Source organism: Dipodomys ordii, unplaced genomic scaffold (genome assembly GCF_000151885.1).
Source record: "Dipodomys ordii isolate 6190 unplaced genomic scaffold, Dord_2.0 Scaffold12, whole genome shotgun sequence".
Taxonomy (NCBI): Eukaryota; Metazoa; Chordata; class Mammalia; order Rodentia; family Heteromyidae; genus Dipodomys; species Dipodomys ordii.
Window position 1 is genome coordinate 27,473,433 of NW_012267228.1, and position 22,259 is coordinate 27,495,691.

Genomic DNA, 22,259 nt, shown 5'->3' on the forward strand with positions numbered 1-22,259 from the left:
TCAAAACTCTAAACTACTGCAAGAAGAGAGTAGGAGAGACATTAGAACTTATAGGTATAAGCAGGAACCTATTGAATAGTCTCAGGAACTCAACAGATAGGAGAGAGACTCAACAAGTGGGACTACCTTAAAATAAAAAGTTTCTGCACAGCTAAGGACATAGCTACTAAACTAGAAAGATGGCCAACCAATTTGGATAAGATCTTTACCAGCAATAAATCAAAGGCCTAATATCCAATATATACAGGGAGCTCAAGAAACTAAGCACTCCCAAACTTAATACACCAATTACTAAATGGGCCAGGGAGCTATAGAGAGATTTCTCAGAAGTCTCTGTGAATGGCAAAGAAACACATGAGGAAATGCTCATCATTCCTGGCCATAAAGGAAATGCATATCAAAACAACCCTGAGATTCCATCTCATCCCCATTAGATTGGTCAACATTTTCATTCAAGCAACAAATGCTGACAGGGATATGCGGAAAGAGGGAACCCTACTGCACTGCTGGTGAGAATGGAAACTAATAGAACCACTCTGGAAGCAGTCTGGAGGTTCCTCAAAAAACTAAACATAGACCCTATGACCCAGCCATATTTCTCCTAGACATCTACCCTGAGCATCATGAACCAGGATATCATAAGAACACTTATACACCTGTGTTCACTGCTGCACTATTCACAATAGCCAAGATTTGAAAACCCAGATGTCCCACAATACATGAGTGGATCCAAAAAAAAAAAAATGTGGTACTTATATACAGTGGAATTTTACAGAGCCAACAGATATGATGTCATTTGCAGGGAAATGGATGGAACTAGAACAAATCATGGTTAAGTGAGGTAAGCCAAGATCAGAGAGACAGAGCATGTTCTCTCAGATATGCTGGTTAGATCTAAAACACACTGAGATATGACAAGTTACACATGATTCTAGATACATAGTGAGACCAAAAGGGGATAGTTTTGAGAGAATCACAAAGTTGCAATACCCAAGCACCTCTTCATATGTACATAAAATATACATACTGAAACGAACTCCCAAGATATGGAAGCAAAGGACTTTTTCAATGTTCTATTTCTGATGTCTCTGTATTCTTTGCATTATATACATTGTATCCACATGTGTATCTGTGGGGAAATTGGTGGGGGAGACAGAATCTGAGGAAAGTGGGTAAAAAAGTACAGCAGTAGAGCGCACTAGACATTGATAAAAGTAACCTACACAACTCATGGGTGGAGACGGGAGAGAGGGAATGATAGATGAGGGAACAGATGACACTGTCTGAAAGGAAATGTATTTATTACCTGACACATGTAAATGTAACCCCTCTGTATATCAGCTCTATAATAACAACGTTAAGAAAATAAAATATATCTATATTTCTAAAAGGCATACAAAAAAAAACCAAACCCACCATTAGCATCAGAGAAAACAGCTATAGTCCTTTCTAGAATGTCTAAAACTATTAAAAAAAAAAAAAGCAAAACTTTTTTTTTGGGGGGGGAGCAGGGAGGGGGTGGGCATGAACAGGGAAGTACTTAGAGCATTTCACTACTTGAGCGGTGGAGCCTTCCACTTTTTGGCATGATCCTACCTATGTCTAGTTCATACGTGTGTTCAGTTTGTTGGCCGAAATAGGGCCTATTTTTTTTGCCTGGTTGACACCAAACAACAATCCTCCTGTTCTCTACTGGGAGTAGCTGGGATTGCAGATGTGCCATCTGGAGTCAAACATGACTCCATGCTGAATCAAAGATTTTTATGAGAGATCTTGCTATGCTCAGGGGGAAGATAATTAAACTCTACCTGGCTTTATAAACACATCAATGCAGAGAGACAACAAAACTCATTCTTGGTTAGAAATAATTTTTATTATCCTCTCCCCCCATGTACAGATGACTTCACAGAGACATGAAGATTTTATCCATGTCTTCATCAATTACAGTTGTAGAAAATAAACTTAACTAATACCCTGTCAGCAATATATTTCTATCACTTTTTTAAACAATAAGCCATTTTATTTTTCTGTATTAGTTTTGAATAGTTTTCTTTTTTTGATCAAACTAAGATCATTTTAGTTTATAGGTAATGGTTTCCTGACAGAGTCCCTCCCCCTAACCCCTAAAAAAATTACTATCCTAAGTGATAAACTCTTCTTGTACATTCAGCAAACTTTATACTGGAAAAAGCAAAAGAACAACTGAGATAGCATTTGCTCTCATGCACAGTAATAAATGTAGCTGAGCTTCTACTCCTTACTTTGCAATGATGTTCACATAAAATAAATTATCTCTTACTGAATTACAATGGCAATTCCTGAAATGTAGATGTGAAAACTATGTACTTTAACCCACTAAATTTCATTCTAATTTATCTTTAACCATCAACAAAAGGACAAACTTCAATGTAAGATGTTTCCCCTTTCCCTCAGCTATTTCTCTCTAAAAGCTGGAATCTCCTCTCCTATCATGTAGAGATACATTTAAAGCACAGGAAAAAAATGGCTTAGCTTGCTGACATAATGCCCTTAAGTTTGCTGACATAATGCCCATATTTAAACTTGAAAATATAAAACCAGAGTTAAAGCATCACTTAATACATACAGTACATTAACTAATCAACAGTGTCCCACCGACTCAGAAGTTCCCTAACCTGGTTATCTTCTTTGCCTTTGTAACCAGGTCTCAATCAAAGAATGTGCTTGTAATAGGCTGCTGGTTTAATTTTAGAATTCATGTTTGGGCTATTTTAAAATGTAAAAATACTATGAGTGACATATGAACTATTAACCTTGTTTTCCATTAGCTACAGGAAGATCTATTCAAATAAAATGCCACAAGACAATACACAAATCTATGTCTACATATGGATGTACACACGTATATATTGAACCTAACTAAAGTTTATTAAGCAATACTAACACTGTACTGGGTACATATTCCTAAAGACATAATTGTTTTAAAGATACATGTTATAAAGACGCTTATGCAAAAGGCAAAAATTAAGAATTAACATAATCTTTTGAGGTTTTCAATATTACTTCAAAAGCCATTTCTATCTCCCATAGAAGAAAACTATGCATTGTTTATCCTAGGAAAAAAATATTTTAAAAAAAGATAATGCTATTGTGTAAAGAAGTCATAAAAACTACAAGTGTATATCCCATAAGTCACACCTACTTAAGATAAGCCCCAAAGGTATCACCATCTCCTTTCCTCTTTTAAAAGAGGTTTCTCTTCTTTAAGCCTCCTTAACTAGTGCCACAGAAATTCAAATCCCAGCAGCAACAAGTTAGAATAAGACTATAAAATAAGGCATTCTGTTCACGTCATAAAAGTAACAGGCTTAGTGGAGTAAAATGAATGAACATTTCTGCACTTTTCATAACAGTCCAAATATTATGTTGATGAAAATCTTACCAGAATATCCAATTTCTGTATTCCAGAAAAACATACATAAAATCACCAATTATTTTTTCCCACTGTTACAAACAGTGCTGGTCTTACTTAGTAAGGCCGGCATGTGGGTGAAGTCTTCAACTATACCTTTTCTAAGCCTGTAGGTCACACACTACCTGATTTATTCAAATGACAGATTAAATCTAACTTGACAAAATCTCTGTAGTGTTATGTAGGGAGAAATATGCTGACTCAGAATAGCACATTTGCACACATAGGTGCAAACATAGTAAACAGTTTCCTTAAACATGAACTGATTCTCCAGAAGGAATCTCATCAGGCTGCAGCCTATGTATAAGGGGTAAGTAACACAACTGCTCATTCTTAGTATGATAAAACAATCTGAGTGAACTTCTAAACAACTAGTACCTTGATTTTTTTACCAAAGAAGAATTCTGTGATAAATATATTTTGAAATTTGGACTGCCTGTTGCACCTTTACATTAAGTGTTGCTTAAATAAACAAAAAGCATAAATTTAATATTCTATTGTCTATATTTTAAAGCAATGGTTATGTCATCAACAGGTTCAATGCACCTAATGTGGGTCCTTTGACACCCTTTAAGTTTATCATATGATAAAGTTCTTCACAGTTTAAAATATTGTGAAGAAATATATCTATGTATAACTATATTCACTATGTACACATACTATGCATTGATGTGTCCATAAACTTGGACATTGTGTGAACCAGTGACCCCACACATATACAGGAACTCTAAATAATAGATTGGTGTAGACTGTGAAATGCTTTCTCAGAAATGCTTATAAAGAAGAAAAGAATGTTATTATGAGTAATTACAATAACAAAAATGTTACCTTATTTACATAGTGCCTATCTCTCAAGAGGTAAATATTTTTTATAAACATTTTTTAGTAGCTCTATGAGGCGGGGCATTGGGGACACTATTAATTTGTACTTTCCACAACCAAGTAACTGTCGAAGATCATACACTTTAACAGTGGCAGAATAAAACACAAACATGGGAGATTTTCCAGCTCCCCAGGTCTTCAAATACAGTCTTGTAGTGATACTAAGATTTCCATCATCCAACAGAACTTCTACTACAGTGATCAATTTCTAAGTCTTCCTATATTTGTCATTGTGTGTTGTATTTATACCACAGGGAGATAAAATGGTTTTTGGTTTTGGCAGATGAGAAAGTCTAACATTCAGTGTGATAACTCAGTATAACTTCTCCAGTCTTAAGTGCAACACAGCTGATTGGTCTTTTGGGGAGATGCAGTCCATGTCTACTCATGGCTGAAGAGCTCTCGGTCCAAATAGCTACTGCGTGATTACAGAGATAGCCTACAATCTTGTGTTGTCTTAAAGGTCTGTCCTACTTCCACATGTGGTATACACATATAAATAAGCAGTTAGCACAAAATGTACAGTTAGCCTCAGTTCATGTTCAAATAAACAAAGGCCTTATGGGTGAACTTTAAAGGCCAAAAGCTCCTCAGAGTGCATGTTGTTTAATGATCGAAGATCTGGCAACTTTAGAAGTAGTTTCGTAAAAATAGAGGCCTCATTTGGATGGTTTTTCATTATTAAGGTCCTGAGTGCACGAATGAGGGTTTCTTGCAAAGCTTCCACAGAGTTGACATTTTCAATTCCAGATCGATCTAACAGAAATCGAGGGACAGAGAAATATAAAACAGAGGACACATTATAATGCACATTCATAAATGCAATCCTTTCACCTTAATCTCACTATGGACTTAAAAGTTTTACACATTAGAAACAAAGGCAAATATAACTATCACTCTTTTTAAAATCTCAATGGCAAGTTTCCTATTACATCTGTAATCCTAGCTCCTCAGAAGGCTGGGATGTTGGGGCTGGGAAGTTGGCTCAGTGGTAGGGCGCTTGCCTTGCATGCATGAGGCCCTGGGTTCGATTCCTCAGCACTACATAAGCAAAAAGAAAAAAGCCGGAAGTGGTGCTGTGGCTCAAGTGGTAGGGCACTAGCCTTGAGCTGAAGAGCTAAGGGACAGTGCTCAGGCCCAGAGTTCAGGCCCCACAACCGGACCAAAAACAAAAAAAGAAAGCTGGGATGTAAGGACTGAAGTCCAAAGCCAACCTGGGCTGAAAAGTCAGAGATGCTTATCGAATTAAGAAAAAAAAAAAAAAACACCCAGAAGAAGTGCAATGGCTCAAGTGTAGAGTGTTAGCCTTGAGCAAAAAGCTAAGGGACAAAGTCTAGGCCCTGAGTTCAAGCCCCAGGACCAGCACACACACATATATACAAAAAGGAAACACACAAACACCTGTATCTCCTATATTATTAGATACTCATTCACTCACTGAGAAAAGACATCTACCATGTTTTGAGCAGCCTTGTAGCAAGAACCGCAGTAGAAATTGCAAGTAGTCTCCAGCCACTTGAAGGACCTGAGATGCTCAGCTCAATACCTTTTCAAGTACCTGACTCCTACCAACAACCACATAACCCAGGAAGCAGGTTTTCCCTCCTCATGCCTGCAAAGTCCTGTCTACTGCTTGGCCACAACCTCCTAAGAAGCCCTGAGCCAGGAGTATGTGTCTACACCACACCCACATCTCCTCTAAACTGTGAAATGATAAACACTTGAAGCATTTTTTTTCTTCATTAGAAACGTTTTTCTTTTTCTTTTTGGTCCACTCAGTATGTGACACTTTTACTCATTGGCTGGCATACTACCAACTGAGCCATGCCTTCAACTTCAGTTTGAAGCATTTTTAAAAAATTTTATTTTTTATTGTTGTAATAAGAATGATGCACAGAGGGGTTACAATTACATAAGTCAGATAATGAGTATATTTCTTTTTGGACAATGTCACACCTTCTCTCAAATTTGAAGCATTTGGGCTAGGAATGTGACTTAGTGGTAGAGTGCTTGCCTAGCATGCAGGAAGCCCTGGGTTCGATTCCTCAGTACCACACAGACAGAAAAAGCCAGAAGTGGTACTGTGGTTCAACTGGTAGAGTACGGGCCTTGAGCAAAAGCATCTCAGGGACAGTGCCCAGGCTATGAGTTCAAACCCCAGGACTGGCACACAAAAAAAAAAAAAATTGAAGCATTTTTAAGCTAAATTTTGCAGTAAATTATTATGCTGTAATAGATAACAATACACCATTAACTTTTATCATACTAGTTATATTACTCACTCTCGTTTATTATACTGTCTACAATATTTCTTCACACAAAATGTTAACAGATTAACTATTTCACACAAACTAGCAATAAAATATCTTAATATCAGCCCTATAGTTTTCCCTTAACTTTCCTCATCAGCAGTTATTCCCTCTCTTTACAAAAGGAGGCAGTCGTGCACAAGAAATGTGTGATGGCCCCAGTATAGGGAAGTGTGATTCTGACTTAAAAAGAAGTGTTTGTGGGGAGGGACAGTACAAAACAGCTGGTCTGGTGGATAACTGGTTTCTGGGTCCTGCTGCTCACTCTCCTAAGTGGCCTTTACTTTCTCTTTACTAAATAAATTCTTTACAACTGTTTAAAAAAAAAGAAGAGGTGTTTTTTACAAGAACCAACTCATACCCTTTCACTGTTGTAAAGGACAATATAAACAGTTTTTAAGAAAAAAAAATAAGACTGTTAGTCGTTAAGGCCAGCACACAAGCACTCAGAACAAGGACAAAATAAATACCACGTGTGATCAAATGCAGCAAAAATGGTAGAAATAGGCTTATCTTACGCTTAAAAAATCTAACATTTACAACCATGTGCTAATTTGTTTAGGAAAAGAAACAAATTGAATATTGACTTGGTTTATACAATCAAATTTTTCTGACAGACACATGAGACTGACAAAAAAAAATCACTTCTCTTGACATCTGACTTTGACCAATAAGAATAATCTTCTAAAAAATATTTAGAGCTTTTTTTCTTTTTTTTTTTTTGCTAGTCCTGGAGCTTGAACTCAGGGCCTGGCTACTGTCCCTGAGCTGCTTTTGTTCAAGGCTAGCACGCTACCACTTGAGCCACAGTGCCACTTCCAGCTTTTTCTGTTTGTGTGGTAGTGAGGAATCGAACCCAGGACTTCATGCATGCTAGGCAAGCACTCTACCACTAAGCCACATTCCCATCCCTAAAAGCTTTTATTAGCACTTTTGGGAGGTTCTCTTCATTACAAAAGTCAAATAATTACCTGTGAGATAATCCTTTTAGTGAGACATCTTGAAATGCTTTTCAAGAGTGAATCTCAAGGACCTGTGATTTTACATAGGAACTAGAAAGGTGAGGTAAACCTCTCATTCATGATCCAGTGACAAACCCAAGACCTTGTACATGCTAAGGAATCAGCCTTTGGTTTTTCAGCAAGATTCTCTTGCTGTGTAGCCCAAGCTAAAACTCCCTATCCTCCTACCTCAACTTCCCTGTGCTATAATTGCAAACATGTGCTACCTGGACACATTTAAAGTAATTAGCCTTTTTTTTTTTTTTTTTGGTCAGTCATGGAGCTTGAACTCTGGGCCTGGGCACTGTCCCTCAGCTCTTCAGCTCAAGGTTAGCACTCTACCGCTTGAGACACAGTGCCACTTCCGGTTTTCTGAGTGGTTTATTGGAGATAAGACTCTCATGGAGTTTCCTGCCTGGGCTGGCTTTGAAGCGAGAGCCTCAGATCTCAGCCTCCTTGGTAGCTAGAATTACAGACAAGAGCCACTGTCACCCAGATTAAAAGTAATTAGCTTTTTAAAAAAAATCCTTGCATTTCATCAAATTATCCAAACATTGAATATATGTGCTGGCTTATATTCTCCAGGCTATTGGCAAACCAAAGAGTGAATAAAACCCCTTCCTTTGAGGAGCTCGCATTTTGACAGAAAGTAATTGTTTGAAACTTATCATCAGTGATTGGCATACCAAAGATTGAAAAGAATGTCAGTAATCCTCTCAAAATAATGTCAATGAACAAAAAAAAAAGGAAAGAAAGAAATGCTAACTGGGAAAGGGCATTCCAATGGGAGCTAGTATTCCTAATACTAGCTGTCATACTAGATCTGTCATAAAATGTGGTAAGCTTTGTACATTCAGAACCCTCAAGGAAATGAATGCCTATACCTAAAATTGTAAATCATACAAATTTTTTCTTCAGCCTTCATTTCTAAAACCAGTCTTTTCAATTTTAAAGCCAAAGAATGCAAAATTCCAAATGTGGATGATAGACAATAATGTGCTAGAGATTGACATTGAATGCAGACCGAGGTAGAATCCAGGTTCTCAGCAGTACACTAATAAACAAGGGTATATTCCTTCACCATTCATAGCCAGGAGGTTGCTCATCCTTAGCTGGTTCTTCATTACATGCCCAACCCCATCACTCACCAAATTTCTTTGCACATTCACTTACTCTAAGACACTGCTATAAATAAAACTGAAATCTCCATCTTGCCCTCACACCTACAATCCAGTCCCTAACTTCCAACTGTAAATGACTCTGTCACTTCATATGACCTGGAAAAAAGCCTACCTTTCAAGAGTAATTTTCCTTCCATTGTCCCTTATCAGCTACAGCTATTTCTTCACAAGCAATATAGAGTCAAATTAATGTCCAAATTAATTAACGTCCAATTATCTGGCTAGCATATATGATTCTGAATGTGAAATTATTCAATGTGATATTAAACAAATTACTTAACCTGTCTGTTCTTCAATTTCCTTACCTGTATAAATGAGGATAACATGTCTTAACTCACAACAGCTCTGCTGTGAGGACTACAGCAATGAGACTTAGGAATTACTTAGCATTTTTTTGACAAACCCAAAATTAATTTTTTTGTGTGCCAGGACTAGGGCTTAAACTCATAGCCTAGGAGCTGAACCTTAACTTTTCGCTGAAGGCTGGTGCTCAACTGCTTTTTACTGGATAATTGGAGATAAGAGTCTCAAGGATTTTTCTGCCCTCACTAGCTATGAACCATGATCCTCAGATCTCAGCCTCATGAATAGTTAGTATTTCTGGTGTGAGCCACCAACACCCAGCAAAATAAATTTTAAAAATTGTTTAAGGCAACTATGGATCCTAAGGAAAGCCAAAAACAGAAAAAATTTCTAAAGTATATTCTGAACTGTAATATTGCTTAATTCTACACAATTGACATAGAAAAAATACATGAATCCACTTGTTCCTTGATACATGGAACACCTTTGCTTTAAGCTTCAGATGCTCAGGTCAAAAACTACCCTTGGAAACTGACACTAGACGCTATTTTGAAAATGAACTATACAACCTCTGGGTGGGGATGGGAAGGAAAAACTGGGAGTGAGGGGAGGGGTGACATTGTCCAAAAATAAATGTACTCTTTACCTGAGTTACGTAACTGTAACCCCTCTGTAAATCAACTTTATAATAACAATTTTTAAAAAATTAATGGGGAAAAAAACTGCCCTTGCTGCTATTTCAACCCCACTGTGAACACTTCATAAGAAGACTTCAAACATGACCCCTGACATTTCAATTTTGAAATTGATATAGACTCTTAACTCTTGATTACATGGAAACCATGACACAAGACAATAATAACTCTTTGTATAAAGAAATTCTACCTAAATTATCTAAGGAAAGTAATGTAAAAGAATCAAAAAAAGTGAATAAAGAAAATGAAAAAAATAGAACATATATACATACTACTTAAAAAGAAGTAGAAACATTATATTTATAAATGCTCACCATTAGTAAATTAAAAAGACAGAAATCTAGTCTTTTGAGGAATATGGTAGAGAATCAGAATGGAAACTTTTTATTTTGTGATGTTTTCTGTAGCTTTTGAATTTTATTTTCTGTCTACAAACATCTGCTTTAAAAACAGCAGGTGTTGGGCTGGGAAGGTGGCTCAGTGGTAGAGTGCTTGCCTTGCATGCCTGAGGCCCTGGGTTCGATTCCTCAGCACCACATAAGCAAAAAAAGAAAAAAGTGGGAAGTGGCGCTGTGGCTCAAGTGGTAGAACACTGGCCTTGAGCAGAAGAGCTGAGGGACAGCGCCCAGGCCCAGAGTTGAAGCCCCATGACCGGACCCAAAAAAAAAAAAAAAAAAACACAGCAGGTGTAGTCAGGCACTGGTGACTCATACCTGTAATCCTAGCTACCCAACAAGGCTGAAATCTGAGGATCACAGTTCAAAGCCAGCTCGGCAGGAAAGTTCATGGCACTTATCTCCAATAACCTACCAAAAAGCCTAGTAGAGTGCTCGCCTTGAGCAAAAGTTCAGTGACAGTGCCAGGCCCTGAGTTTAAGGATACAGACACAGACAGACAGAGACAGACTGACAGACACACACGCACACGCACACACACACACACACACACACACACCCACGCAGGTGTAGCCAGGCACACACACACACACATGCAGGTGTAGCCAGGTACACACATACACAAAAGCAGGTGTAGCCAGGACACACACACACACACACACGCAGGTGTAGCCAGGTATACACACACACAATAAAGTAGGTGTAGCCAGGACACACACACACACACATGCAGGACACACACACTCACGCAGGACACACACACACAGGTGTAGCCAGGTTCCAGACCAGCCCAGGCAGGAAAGTGGTAAAAGGCTAGCCTTGAACAAAAAAGCTCAGCGACAGCACCCAGGCTGTGAGATTAAGCCCAAGGACCAGCACCAAGAAAAAAAAAAAAAAAGGCTGGGAATGTGGCTTAGTGGTACAGTGCTTGCCTAGCATGCATGAAGCCCTGGAATTCAATTCCTCAGTACCACATAAACAGAAAGAAAACAGAAGTAGGCTATGGTTCAAGTGGTAGAGTGCTAGCCTTGAGCAAAAGCAGCTCAGGGTCAGCGCCCAAGTCCTGAGTTCAAGCCCCAGAACTGGCAAAAAGAAAAAAATAGGCATGATCAAGGTGCAGTGGCTGACACCTGTAATCCCAGCTAGTTAGGAGGTATAGACAGGAGAATTGCAGTTTGTAAGGCCAGCCCAGGCAAAATAAAGACCCTATCTCAAAAAACAAACTGGGTGTGGTAGTACACATGTAATCTCAGCTACAAAGGTGTAGGAGGTAGAAGGATTACAGTTCAAAACTGGTCTCAGCAAAAGCACAAGAACTTAACTGAAAAACAACTAATGCCAAAAAAAAAAAAGGCTAAGATTGCATGGCCGAAGTCATAGATTACTTGCCTAACAAGGTGCTTCTGAGTTCAAAACCAGAATACAGTCTAAATTAAGAAATAGTCTGGCATTGTTAATGGATTATGCCTGTCATCCTAGCTACTCAGGAGGTTGAGATCTAAGGATTTCAGTCTGAAGCCAGCCCAGGCAACAGTGTCCTTGAGACTCTTATCTCCAATTAAGCACCAAAACAAAAAACAAACAAACAACAACAAAAAAAACCCCAGCACTTTCTATAAGCACAAAAGTTCAGGGAGAACAATCATACCCTAAGTTCAAGCCCCAGATCTGGCACCAAAAAAAGTAAATAAATAAATAAACAGGTGACTTCTAAAGAGAAAAATAATTTTTTTCTTTTGGTGCTGGTCCTGGGGCTTGAACTCAGGACCAGAGTGAACTTTTTTGCCACTTGAGCCACAGCTCCACTTCTGGCTTTTTGGTGATTGACCAGAAATAACAGTCTAATGGGCTTTCCTGCCTAGTCTAGCTTTGAACCACAAGCCTTAGATCTCAGCCCCACTGTGTGACTAAGATTACAGATATGTGCCATTAGCTAGGCACCTAGCTAGCTAATGAGTAAAAATTTTAATGTGACATGAACAGTACATTTATACATGAATATTATTTTCATAAATAGACATAAGAACATAATACATAATGAGAATATATTTTATTATTCTATAATAATTCTTTTGTTCTTATTTCAAAAAAATTATATATCACAGAGCAATAAACAGCTGGAGACAGATGAACAGGAAAGTGAGTAAGAACCCTCACGTTACTGTTGAAGTCAACAGCAATTCCAGCAATCAGAAGGTTAAGGAAGAAGTATCCTGACTTTGAGGCCAGGCTGAGTTAGATTTTGTCCTCTACTCAAAGCAAAACTAACACAACAAAAACTCTGATCTCTTTTGGAAATGGTAACTTTTTTTTTCACCTTGAATTTTATGTATTTTCAAAAATAATCCATATTAATTTTATAACCAGAAAAAAAGGTTTTTAGGATATGATTAAAGCAAACTGCTTCACACACCAGTAATCCCAATCAGGCTGAGGCAAGAGAACGATGATCTTGAGGCCAGTCTGGGACACAGAGTGAGACCTTATCTCAAATATAAAAAATAAAATATGTCTAGTGGAAAACACAAAGTAAGCAGTATGACTTCCAGCATAATGGCTTCAGGCACAGTGTTTTTTGTTTGTTTTTGTCCATCCTGGGGCTTGAACTCAGGGCCTGACTGCTGTCCCTAAGCTTTTTCACTCAACACTATACAACTTTGAGATATAACTCCACTTCCAGTTCTCTTGTTAAGTGGAGATAAAAGTCTCACAGATTTTTCTGCCTGGGGCTGGCTTCAAACCATGATCCTCAGATGTCCCCCTCTCTGAGTAGCCAGGATTACAGGTGTGAGCCATTGCTGCCCATCTTACCTTCACATCTTTATCTGAATTATTTCTAGGATAACTTACTTTAGAAAGTCTCCGTTCCCACACCTTACTTCAGGAAAATCCACTCCTATTTCAACAGCCTCATAATCAGGTTCTTCAGCTCTAGAGACCTGCTATCTAATCCACCCAAGATAAATGGGGTACATTTTACATGGAGAACATTTAATAGAGAACAGTAAACATGCCTTTGTTCATGTTTGATCATTTAAGATGTTACACTGGCTTTTCACTACCCCATAGTTCAGTTCAAACCTCCCTACCTACTTCTCATAGTTGTTAGCCTATAAGGCTCAAAGTCTTCTTTCTGTACTTTCCTCCAGGTGCTAGCCACCTTCTCTTTCCCCTGCCCTACTCAGGTTTTTCCATGCTTTTCCATCTTTTCATTGTTAGGAAAATCTAATAATCCAAACTTTCAAATTCAAGCTCCATTTTTCCCTTTCCACAAGGCCTTCTCACATTATTTCATCTTCCTTTCTGTAACTATCTCTTACCCCAACACAATTATAGCTTAGCATCATAAAGCTTTTTGTCTCTCAGAATAGAAGATAAATAGTTGGAGAGTAAACTTGATACTTAATGCTTTTTGTTTCCCAAAGTACCTAGGCACATAAGACATATTCGTCAAATAAAGACTTTATCAAGTATTAATTATTTCTGCCTTTACAAAACAAACTTGATGTCAACTCTAATATGAATTACTTATCAAGAGATTGTAATGCTAGATAAAATGCAAGAGGCACTACAATGTTGCTAAGAAAACAGACATCCTTATTTACTCCTTTCGTATTAATTCAGTGACATAAACGGTCTTTAGATACAGCTGGCCTGAAAAGGCAGCCAAAAATGCTTCCAAATGGCATGAATCTTTATTTATCCCACTGATGTAAAGGTCTCTAAAGTTATCCACATAAATAAGAGCCTTAACTTATAACTCTACAGTGTCTAACACAACGTCCTTTACAGAGTAGAGCAGGATGCTTATGGGAAAGTAGAGCAGGATGCTTATGGGAAACTTAAAAAGTTATACATATAAAATTCTCAACAAATATTTTTGTTTGTTTCTTTCTGCCAGTCTTGGGACTTGAAGTCAGGGTATGGGCACTGTCCCTAAGCTTAATTTGCTCAATGATACCACTCTACCACTTGAGCCACAGCACCACTTCTGGCTTTTTCTGTTTATATGGGACTGAGGAATCAAACCCAGGGTTTCATGCATGCTAGGCAAGCACTATACCACTAGACATTCCCAGCCCCTCAACATTTTTTTTTTCTGTCAGTCATGGGGCTTGAACTCCGGGCTTGGGCACTGTCCCTGTGCTCTTCAGCTCAAGGCAACCACTCTACCACTTGAGTCACAGCGCCACTTCCAGTATTCTAGTAGTTTACTGGAGATAAGAGTCTCATGGACTTTTCTGCCCAGGCTGGCTTTGAACCATGATCCTCAGATCTGAGCCTCCTGAGTAGCTAGGCTTACAGGCATGTGCCATTGGTGCCCATCTCAACAAATATTTTTAAATAACTGATTTCTGAAACTAGATAGTATTTATTTGGATGCCCCCAGGAAAATTCAGGACTAAGTTTTCAACATACTACTACAAGTAATGATCTATACTTTACTTGCTGTTGTCTGAATTGGCATACTTGGGTTGGAAACAGATGCAGTCAATAGTGTATGTGTGTGCACATATGTGTGCATGCCTGCTGGTACTGGGGCTTGACACTGTCTCTGAGATTTTTTGGTGAAGGCTGGTACTCTACCACTTGAGCTACAGCTCCACTTCTGGCTTTAAATTGGGGTAAGAATCTCACAGACTTTCCTGCTCAGGAATGATGGCTTCAAACCACAATCCTCAGATCTCAGCTTCAGTTCTCATAGTAGCTAGGATACCAGCACATGGCTTAATAAATACTATTTAACTATTACAACCTCTTGACTTTGTATTGTAATTTTTCATTATGAAAAATAATAGGTTCATGTCCATTTTTCCTAACACCTTACTCTTTTTACATGGCTTGCTAGAACCCAGTAAACTACCATTGTCTCTCTGAGACAATGTCATTATTCAAAATGTGACACCATTTCAAACTATCTTGCTTACCTGCAGACACTAGAACTACTGCTGTAAACAAACTCATCTCTTCATCACTCAGCTGGAGGGCATTGAGCTTCTCACTAAATTCAAACATTGAGTTCAGCAGATCTCCTGCTCCCATTGAGTGTAAGTCATCCACACTGTATTTCTTCCCACTTAAAAAGGTGACAGTACGTTCCTTCGCATCAAATAATGATGCAAACCGTACCATTAAAACCTGGAAAAAAGGAAGACTTTAATGTATTTGGAGACGTTTTATGGTAATATTTCAATGTTAGTATTCAAGCCAGTTAGGAAATGCTCCACATAAAGAACATAGTAAAAAGAAAACTGAGTTTATTTTTCCCTAAGAACCATTTTCTTAAGGCAAATTCTCTACCACAGCAATCTAGAACATCAAAAGAAACTCCAGCCTCGAATAGCAAAATAATTGAGTCTTGAAACTTTCTTAAAAGATTCTGGGATACAGCCGGGCTCCAGTGGCTCTTACCTAGTTATTTAGGAGGCAAAGATCTGAGGATCAGGGTTCAAAGCCAGTCCCAGCAGGAAAATCAGTGAGACTCTTATCTCCAATAAACTCAAAAAAGCCAGAAGTGGCATGTGGCTCAAATGGTAGAGCACTATCCTTGTGCAAGAGAAGCTCAGGGATAGCACCCAGGCCCAGAGTTTAAACCCCAGGAGGAAAAAAAAAAAAAAAAGATTCTGGGATGCAAATACAAAATCAGAGCAAGCAGTAATGCCAAGGAATATAAAAATGGGCCGTTGAAAAGGCATTAAAGAAACACTTTAGACTACCAAGCACTTCACATGGTCTTGGTGCCCAAGTAGAAAATATCATTCAATGCAACAGTATTCAGAAACATTAAAGCATCAAATCCAGCAAAGGCAACATGGCAACTGAATTTTATTTAAGACTATTTCAAGAAGTCATAACCCAAAGACACTATACTCAAGGACAATAATCACAATTAAGTATTCAGAACACATTGTAATTGCTATTCAAACCAAATCAATCAACAATTACCTTCAGCATTCTCTCCCTTACACTAACTGGTGATGATGTTATACATTTCTCTCATAATCAAAGCAGCACCGTATTAACACCTTCCTGTTGCAATACTCCCAAAACTGTGGTATTCAAGATAATTCAAAAGGCAATGAGCCTTCTATGGCAACAGTGCTAACCTTAGGATACAGTGATAATGAAGCGAACCCAAGGGAGAAAGAATAAAATACTGGAGTGGAGGATTTGTGATCTAATCTTGGATGCTTTATGAATTTATTGGTAATCCAAGAAAAGTCTTTCCACCCCTCTGGGCCAGAGTTGCCTTTCTAAAAGGAGCAAACTAGTCAGTTATGTCTGTAATCCTAGCTACTCAGGAGGCTAAGATCTGAGGATCGAGTTCAAAGCCAGCCCAGGCAGATAAGTCTGTGAGACTCTTACCTCCAATTAACCAGCAAAATGCTAGAGATGGAGGTTTGGCTCACGTGGTAGAGCTTCAGCCTTGGGCAAAAAAAAAAAAAAAAAAGCCAAGTGAAGTGTAGGCTCTAAGTTTATGCCCCAGCACAAAAAAAAAAAAAAATGAAAAGCCTGACCCGTACGATCTCTTAATTATGCTATAGCTACTATATTTAGGAATATGGCTGCTTCTCTGTTCTAGACCAGGTGCTCCACAAAATACAGCCTGAGGCAAAAGCCTCTATAAGCTATGTAGTGGCATATGTGAAAACAGGTATGGGGAAAAAGGAAATGAGACAAAGAGAAGAGCAAACATCTGGAGTGTACTACTCAAAAGATCACCACTCAGGATCAAGAACAACTGATAAAGCTGGGCATCAGAAGCTCACACCTTTGATCCTAGCTATTGAAGAGGATGAGAACTGAAGATCAGTCTGAAGCTAGCCCAGGTAGGAAAATCCATGAGATTCATCTCCAACTAACCACCAGAAAACCAGAAGTGGAGCTGTGGCTCAAAGTGGTATAGTGCTAACCTTGAGTAAAAAAGCTCAAGGACAGCATTCAGGCCATGAGTTCAAGCCCCAGGACCAACAAAGAAAAAAAAAGAACTGATAAGCTGGTCCACCACCCAGAGGGAAATGAAACAACAGAGCTAAGACATAGCTCAGTGGTAAAGCACTTGCCTAAATAGTGCAATGCTTGGGTACAAAAAAAAAAGGAAATGAGCTGGCACCAGTGGCTCACGCCTGCAATCCTAGCTACTCAGGAGGCTGAGATCTGAGGATCTCGGTTCAGAGCCAGTCCAGGCAGGAATGTTTGTGAGACTCTTATCTCCAATTAACCATCAGAAAACTGGAAATGGTACTGTGGCTCAAGTGGTAGATGCTAGCCTTGAGCTGAAGAGCTCAGGGACAGTGCCCAGGCCCATAGTTCAAGCCCCACAACCGATTAAAAAAATAAAAAGAAAACAGATGGCTTGTACCCCTCTCTGAGGTTGATACTCACTAGACATCAATTTACCACCACTCTCCAAACTTCAGAGTTAAGCTTAAGGAGGCTCCAAGCAGGTACCAGGCCTTATTTTGCTTGAGCAGCAACATGAAAGCCCTCAGACAGGAAATGAAAAGTCCCTAAGTGGAGAGCCATAGATCAGTTGGTCCAAACAAAAGTAGCTGTGGCTGTCCCAAGCCCAGACATAATGCTTCTCTGCAATAGACATTGGCATATAAAAAGCAGCCAAGAGCAGGGCATGGATGCACCCACCTTAATCCCAGCACTTAGGAGGCTGAGGTAGGAGAATCTTAAGTTTGAGAATAACTTGCATGATATACAAGAACTTCTCGGGGAAAGAAAAGGGAAAGGGAAGGGGAAAAGAAAGATAGCAAAATGCAGCAATCTTAGGTGGCACACAGGTATGTCTGATAATCCTCAAATATTGTATCATCTCCTAAAAATAAAAAATATTGTTTTCCCTTCTTATTCTATGCTAAACATAGTAAACACCAAGTTAGGATTTTAGGTGCCTTACATCTGCAGGAAACACCGAATCCAAACTGGAAACATTTGAACTTGAGAGTTCACATGCTATAAATACAGAATAGACCTCTAGTCCAAGATAACTAGATTTACCTTACATCCTCCTAAAATCCTAGCGCAGTTATTATTTTGTCCGTAGTTTCTGACTCTGAACTATACTTAGCAAAAACCAAAAGTGCCAAGATGCTGTATGTCCTGTATCATTTCTTTTTTATTAACATCAGTTAAAGATACAAGGGAGCTTAACAATTCCATTTACGTTCACATGTGTAACATTATTCAGGATAAATCAAACCTACCTCAAAAGTCCCAGCCTTTAAAAGATTGACCTGGTCATGCTGAGAGAGATCTCTGAACCCGGGAATACGCTTTGCAAATTCTACCACTTCTTTCACTGCTGGGGTGAAGCTCATGGAAAATTCTTCCCAGATCTCATGCCCCGACTTATGTGGATCCACATATGGAGACTTACTCATTGGACAAACCTAGTATACACAAAACAGGAAAACTCTTAAACTGAGAAAGGCAGTAATTTCAAAAGCACCATCAAACCTACTGGAAACACCAACATTAAAATAACTCCCAAACTCAAGTAAAATCTACCACTATTATTAGCCCTTTCCCCATCTGCTGCTCACTTTAATATCGGAAGCTTCACAGCAATATATACAATTACACATGGTCAGTATACAAAAATAATTTCTAACCAATGAAAGGTGAACAAACATAAAAATGGAAGTATTCTAAAGTACATAAAAGAAAAGGAGATAACAGAGGAAGGAAAGGGAAAGGAAGACTTTCTGTTTTGTAGTACTGGGGTTTGAATCCAGGGTCTCAGGCTTGCAAGGCAAATAAGCTCTACCACTGAGCTATGTCCCTAGCCCTTTTTTGCTTTTAGTTTTTCAGATATAGTTCCAACTTTTTGCCTGGGCTGGCCTCAAACTGTGATCCTCCTCTCTTCCCTTCCAGAGTACCTGGTATTATAAGCCATAACCTAATTTAAATATCTGCTAACTCACTATTAAAGAAGTAGCCTAAGCAAAAAAATCTTCCTAAGGCTGCAATGCTTGGTAAGAAATGTACGCATTATCCTGCCCATGTAATTGTAACCCCTCTGTACAGTATGTTCACAAATAAAATAAAATTAAATTTAAAAAAATCTCCCTATCAATCAACTATTTGACAAATCTATTGTACAGGTTTAAGACTCTACAACTGCTTTTACCGGTGTATACTTCTGGTGTACAGTGTCTTCTTGTTTCAAACAAAATCTGTTTGATTCTAAACCATATCAGCTAAAGCCAGTAATTCTTCCTTTCTTTCCTTTTTTTTTTTGCTCTGTTAGAAATTGATTCCAAACCCTCACATGTGATAGACTAGTGCTCTACCACTGAATTGAATCTAAGGTCACAATAATCATTTCTTAGATGAGAAAATGAAACTCTGAAAGGCTCAGTGATTTGTCCAAACAGAGATGAAGTCACAAACTTTAGGACCCATATTTGCATTGACTTCAAATTTCAGACTTCATTTATTTCCAAACAGACAGAGTAACAATGTCAACAGGAAGGCAATAAAGTACCTCACTTTGTAACAACAATTAAAAGAAGGCCACTGACCTTTATTCAAAAACAATGATTAGGGAAACAATGACTACAGATACAAGTAATAAGGCAGGGAAAAACAGGAAGCCTAAGAAGCTATAAGAACACTAAGGTACTGGGCATGAGTAGGTCATACCTAGCTACTCAGGAGGCTGAGATTTGAGGATTGTGATTCAAAGCCATCTCTTATCTCCAATAAACTACCAGAAGAGCCAGAAGTGGAGCTGTGACTCAAGTGGTAGAGCACTAGGTTTGAGCCAAATAAGCTCAGGGACAGCACCCAGGCCCTGAGTTCAAACCCTAGGACTGGCACAAAAAAAAATGAAGCATTGAGGGCCTGGCTCAAATGACAGAGTACCTTTCTAGCAAATGCCAGACCCTGAGATCAAACCCTAATACACCAGGGAACACTAAGACTGAATCAAGAGGCTAGAACAGGAAGATGGAGAAGTATTAGGGGCAGCTTGGGCTACATAGCAAGACCCATAAATAAGTAAATACATACCATATACTGTTAGTAAAACTAGCCTTGGACTAAACAGCAAAACAAACAAACAAATACCATATACTGTTAGTAAAACTAGCCTTTAGATTTTCAATAAATGCATACGGGATGCAGGAATAAGATGATTCTAAACCCATGAAAACTACCATGAAATCAGAACCTAATTGCTTACTGATTATTTTTCCTTAAGGATGCCATAAAGGCTAATAAGTAGAAGATCACCCTTCAAATATCCATGGACTCAAATCTGAATGTAAACATTGGAGCAGAGTCAACTATTTTGAAAATGAAAAAGAAGACTTTAATTACCTGACAGTAGAAATTACCAAGCACTATCAAAGGACCTCATGGCTTAAACTGGAAATGGTGCAGTACTGATGTTTTTGATGAGATTTTGGCTGAATGTGAACTGTATTTTCATGTAGAATATTGTGCTTGATGAAAAAAAAGCTTGAATGATATAAATTATATTAACCTATCTCAAAAGATGTAGTCTGAGAAAATCTTGGAATTAAAATATTCCTAAATACTAGAACATTTATATTCTACATCCACAGATTCTTTTGCATTGTAATGATTAAGAAAACATCTCTGATATTGTCCAAAAAGAAATGTACTCATTATTTGACTTACATAACTGTAACCCTTCAGTACATCACCTTTATAATAATAAAAATTTTAAATTTTTTAAAAAAAGAAAACAGCTCTCTGCTGGGCACAATACTCAGGAGGTTGAGAGGCAAGTAGATGGCTTCAACCAAAGAGCTTGAGGCCATCCTGGGCAACATAGCAGCATCTCGACTCAAAAAAACTGAGAGCAACAAAATCTCTCTCCACTGAAATTTAGGAATCTCTGACTATGGCAAGACAAAATATCAGCCCTTTTGAGAAAAGTCTCAAAGCTACTACTTAGTAATTAAATTTCTAAAAGTATTTTCAATAATTAAAGGATCAATTCTATATGAATCCTATTTTACATAAATCTTAATCCTAATCACAGTATCAATAAACCACAAGCTTTTCCTGTGTAAAACTCGGTCATTCAGCAAATATTATTCAAATTATTTCACCTAAAATACTATAGAAAATTGATTCTGGAAACCTCTTAGACTTTCTGACCCACCTCCCACGTTGGTATATCCCTAAATAAAAGAAAACCTTCCTTGATACAACGTGAGCAAAAAATTGATTTCACTATACCAGATGCATCCTCCCTCCAGTGTTGCACAGGTAGCTATTCTTGTTCTCATTCTGAGAAAATCCATCTATTGGAACTCTATCACATACTCTTTGAGTATAAGCATTGGAAAAGTTCACACAATGTCCATTTGCAATACAAATGGCATGCCCATGTGGGTACTGCATTATGTTTCTCCCTTTGTACTGTCCATTAAGATGCTGCTGGCTCTCACTACAGGGAAAATGGCTATTAAGCCCATTGCCACAATGGTCATGGTTTAAATTATATTGCTCCATGTTCTTGGGAATCCGTTCTCTCTGGGGCTGTATGCTCTCAAGTGAGTTTTCTCGTGGCTCTTGATTATACATAAAGGTATCTTTATGGGCTCTGGTCACCATGCCAATCACTTCTTCCTTTGCAAAATCAGAAGAGGGAGGAGGAGAGCTTTTGATGTTTTCTTGCTCCAGCTGGGGCTTGGACTGTAGTTGTTCCTGGGCTGGTAAGGCTGTCTGTTCATGATGTTCTATTAAGGTGTCATTCTGCAAGTGACCATTGAATTGGCTGTTCATCATGGTCTTCATTGCACTTTGCATTTCAATTAGCATCCTCTGTTTTTCACGCTTAGGAATACGACCAAATCGAACAGCTATTGAAGAAAAAGATATTTAACATCTATATACTGAAGAAAAAGATATTTAACATCTATATTCTAAATAAGACCTGTTTATACAAAAAAATAACAAAGTGACTTGATAGTTATAGCCTCTAGTCACATGAGTAAACAATATCCACATATCTCTAGCCCAAAATTTCTTTTTTTTTTTTTTGGTCCAGTC

General features: G+C 38.3%; 1 protein-coding gene across 1 annotated transcript in view; it reads right to left on the minus strand.

Moving 5' to 3' along the window:
- Positions 1-1,857: 1,857 nt before the first annotated feature.
- Nr1d2 (nuclear receptor subfamily 1, group D, member 2) overlaps positions 1,858-22,259 on the minus strand; it is a 29,359-nt gene continuing 8,957 nt past the window's right edge. Inside the window, exons 4-7 of the mRNA XM_013010511.1 lie at positions 21,444-22,069; positions 18,434-18,619; positions 15,146-15,356; positions 1,858-5,089 (exon numbers count right to left, since the gene is read on the minus strand). Coding sequence (XP_012865965.1) covers positions 4,893-5,089; positions 15,146-15,356; positions 18,434-18,619; positions 21,444-22,069 — 1,220 coding nt within the window. The 3' untranslated portion in view covers positions 1,858-4,892. The remainder of the gene's footprint in view (positions 5,090-15,145; positions 15,357-18,433; positions 18,620-21,443; positions 22,070-22,259) is intronic.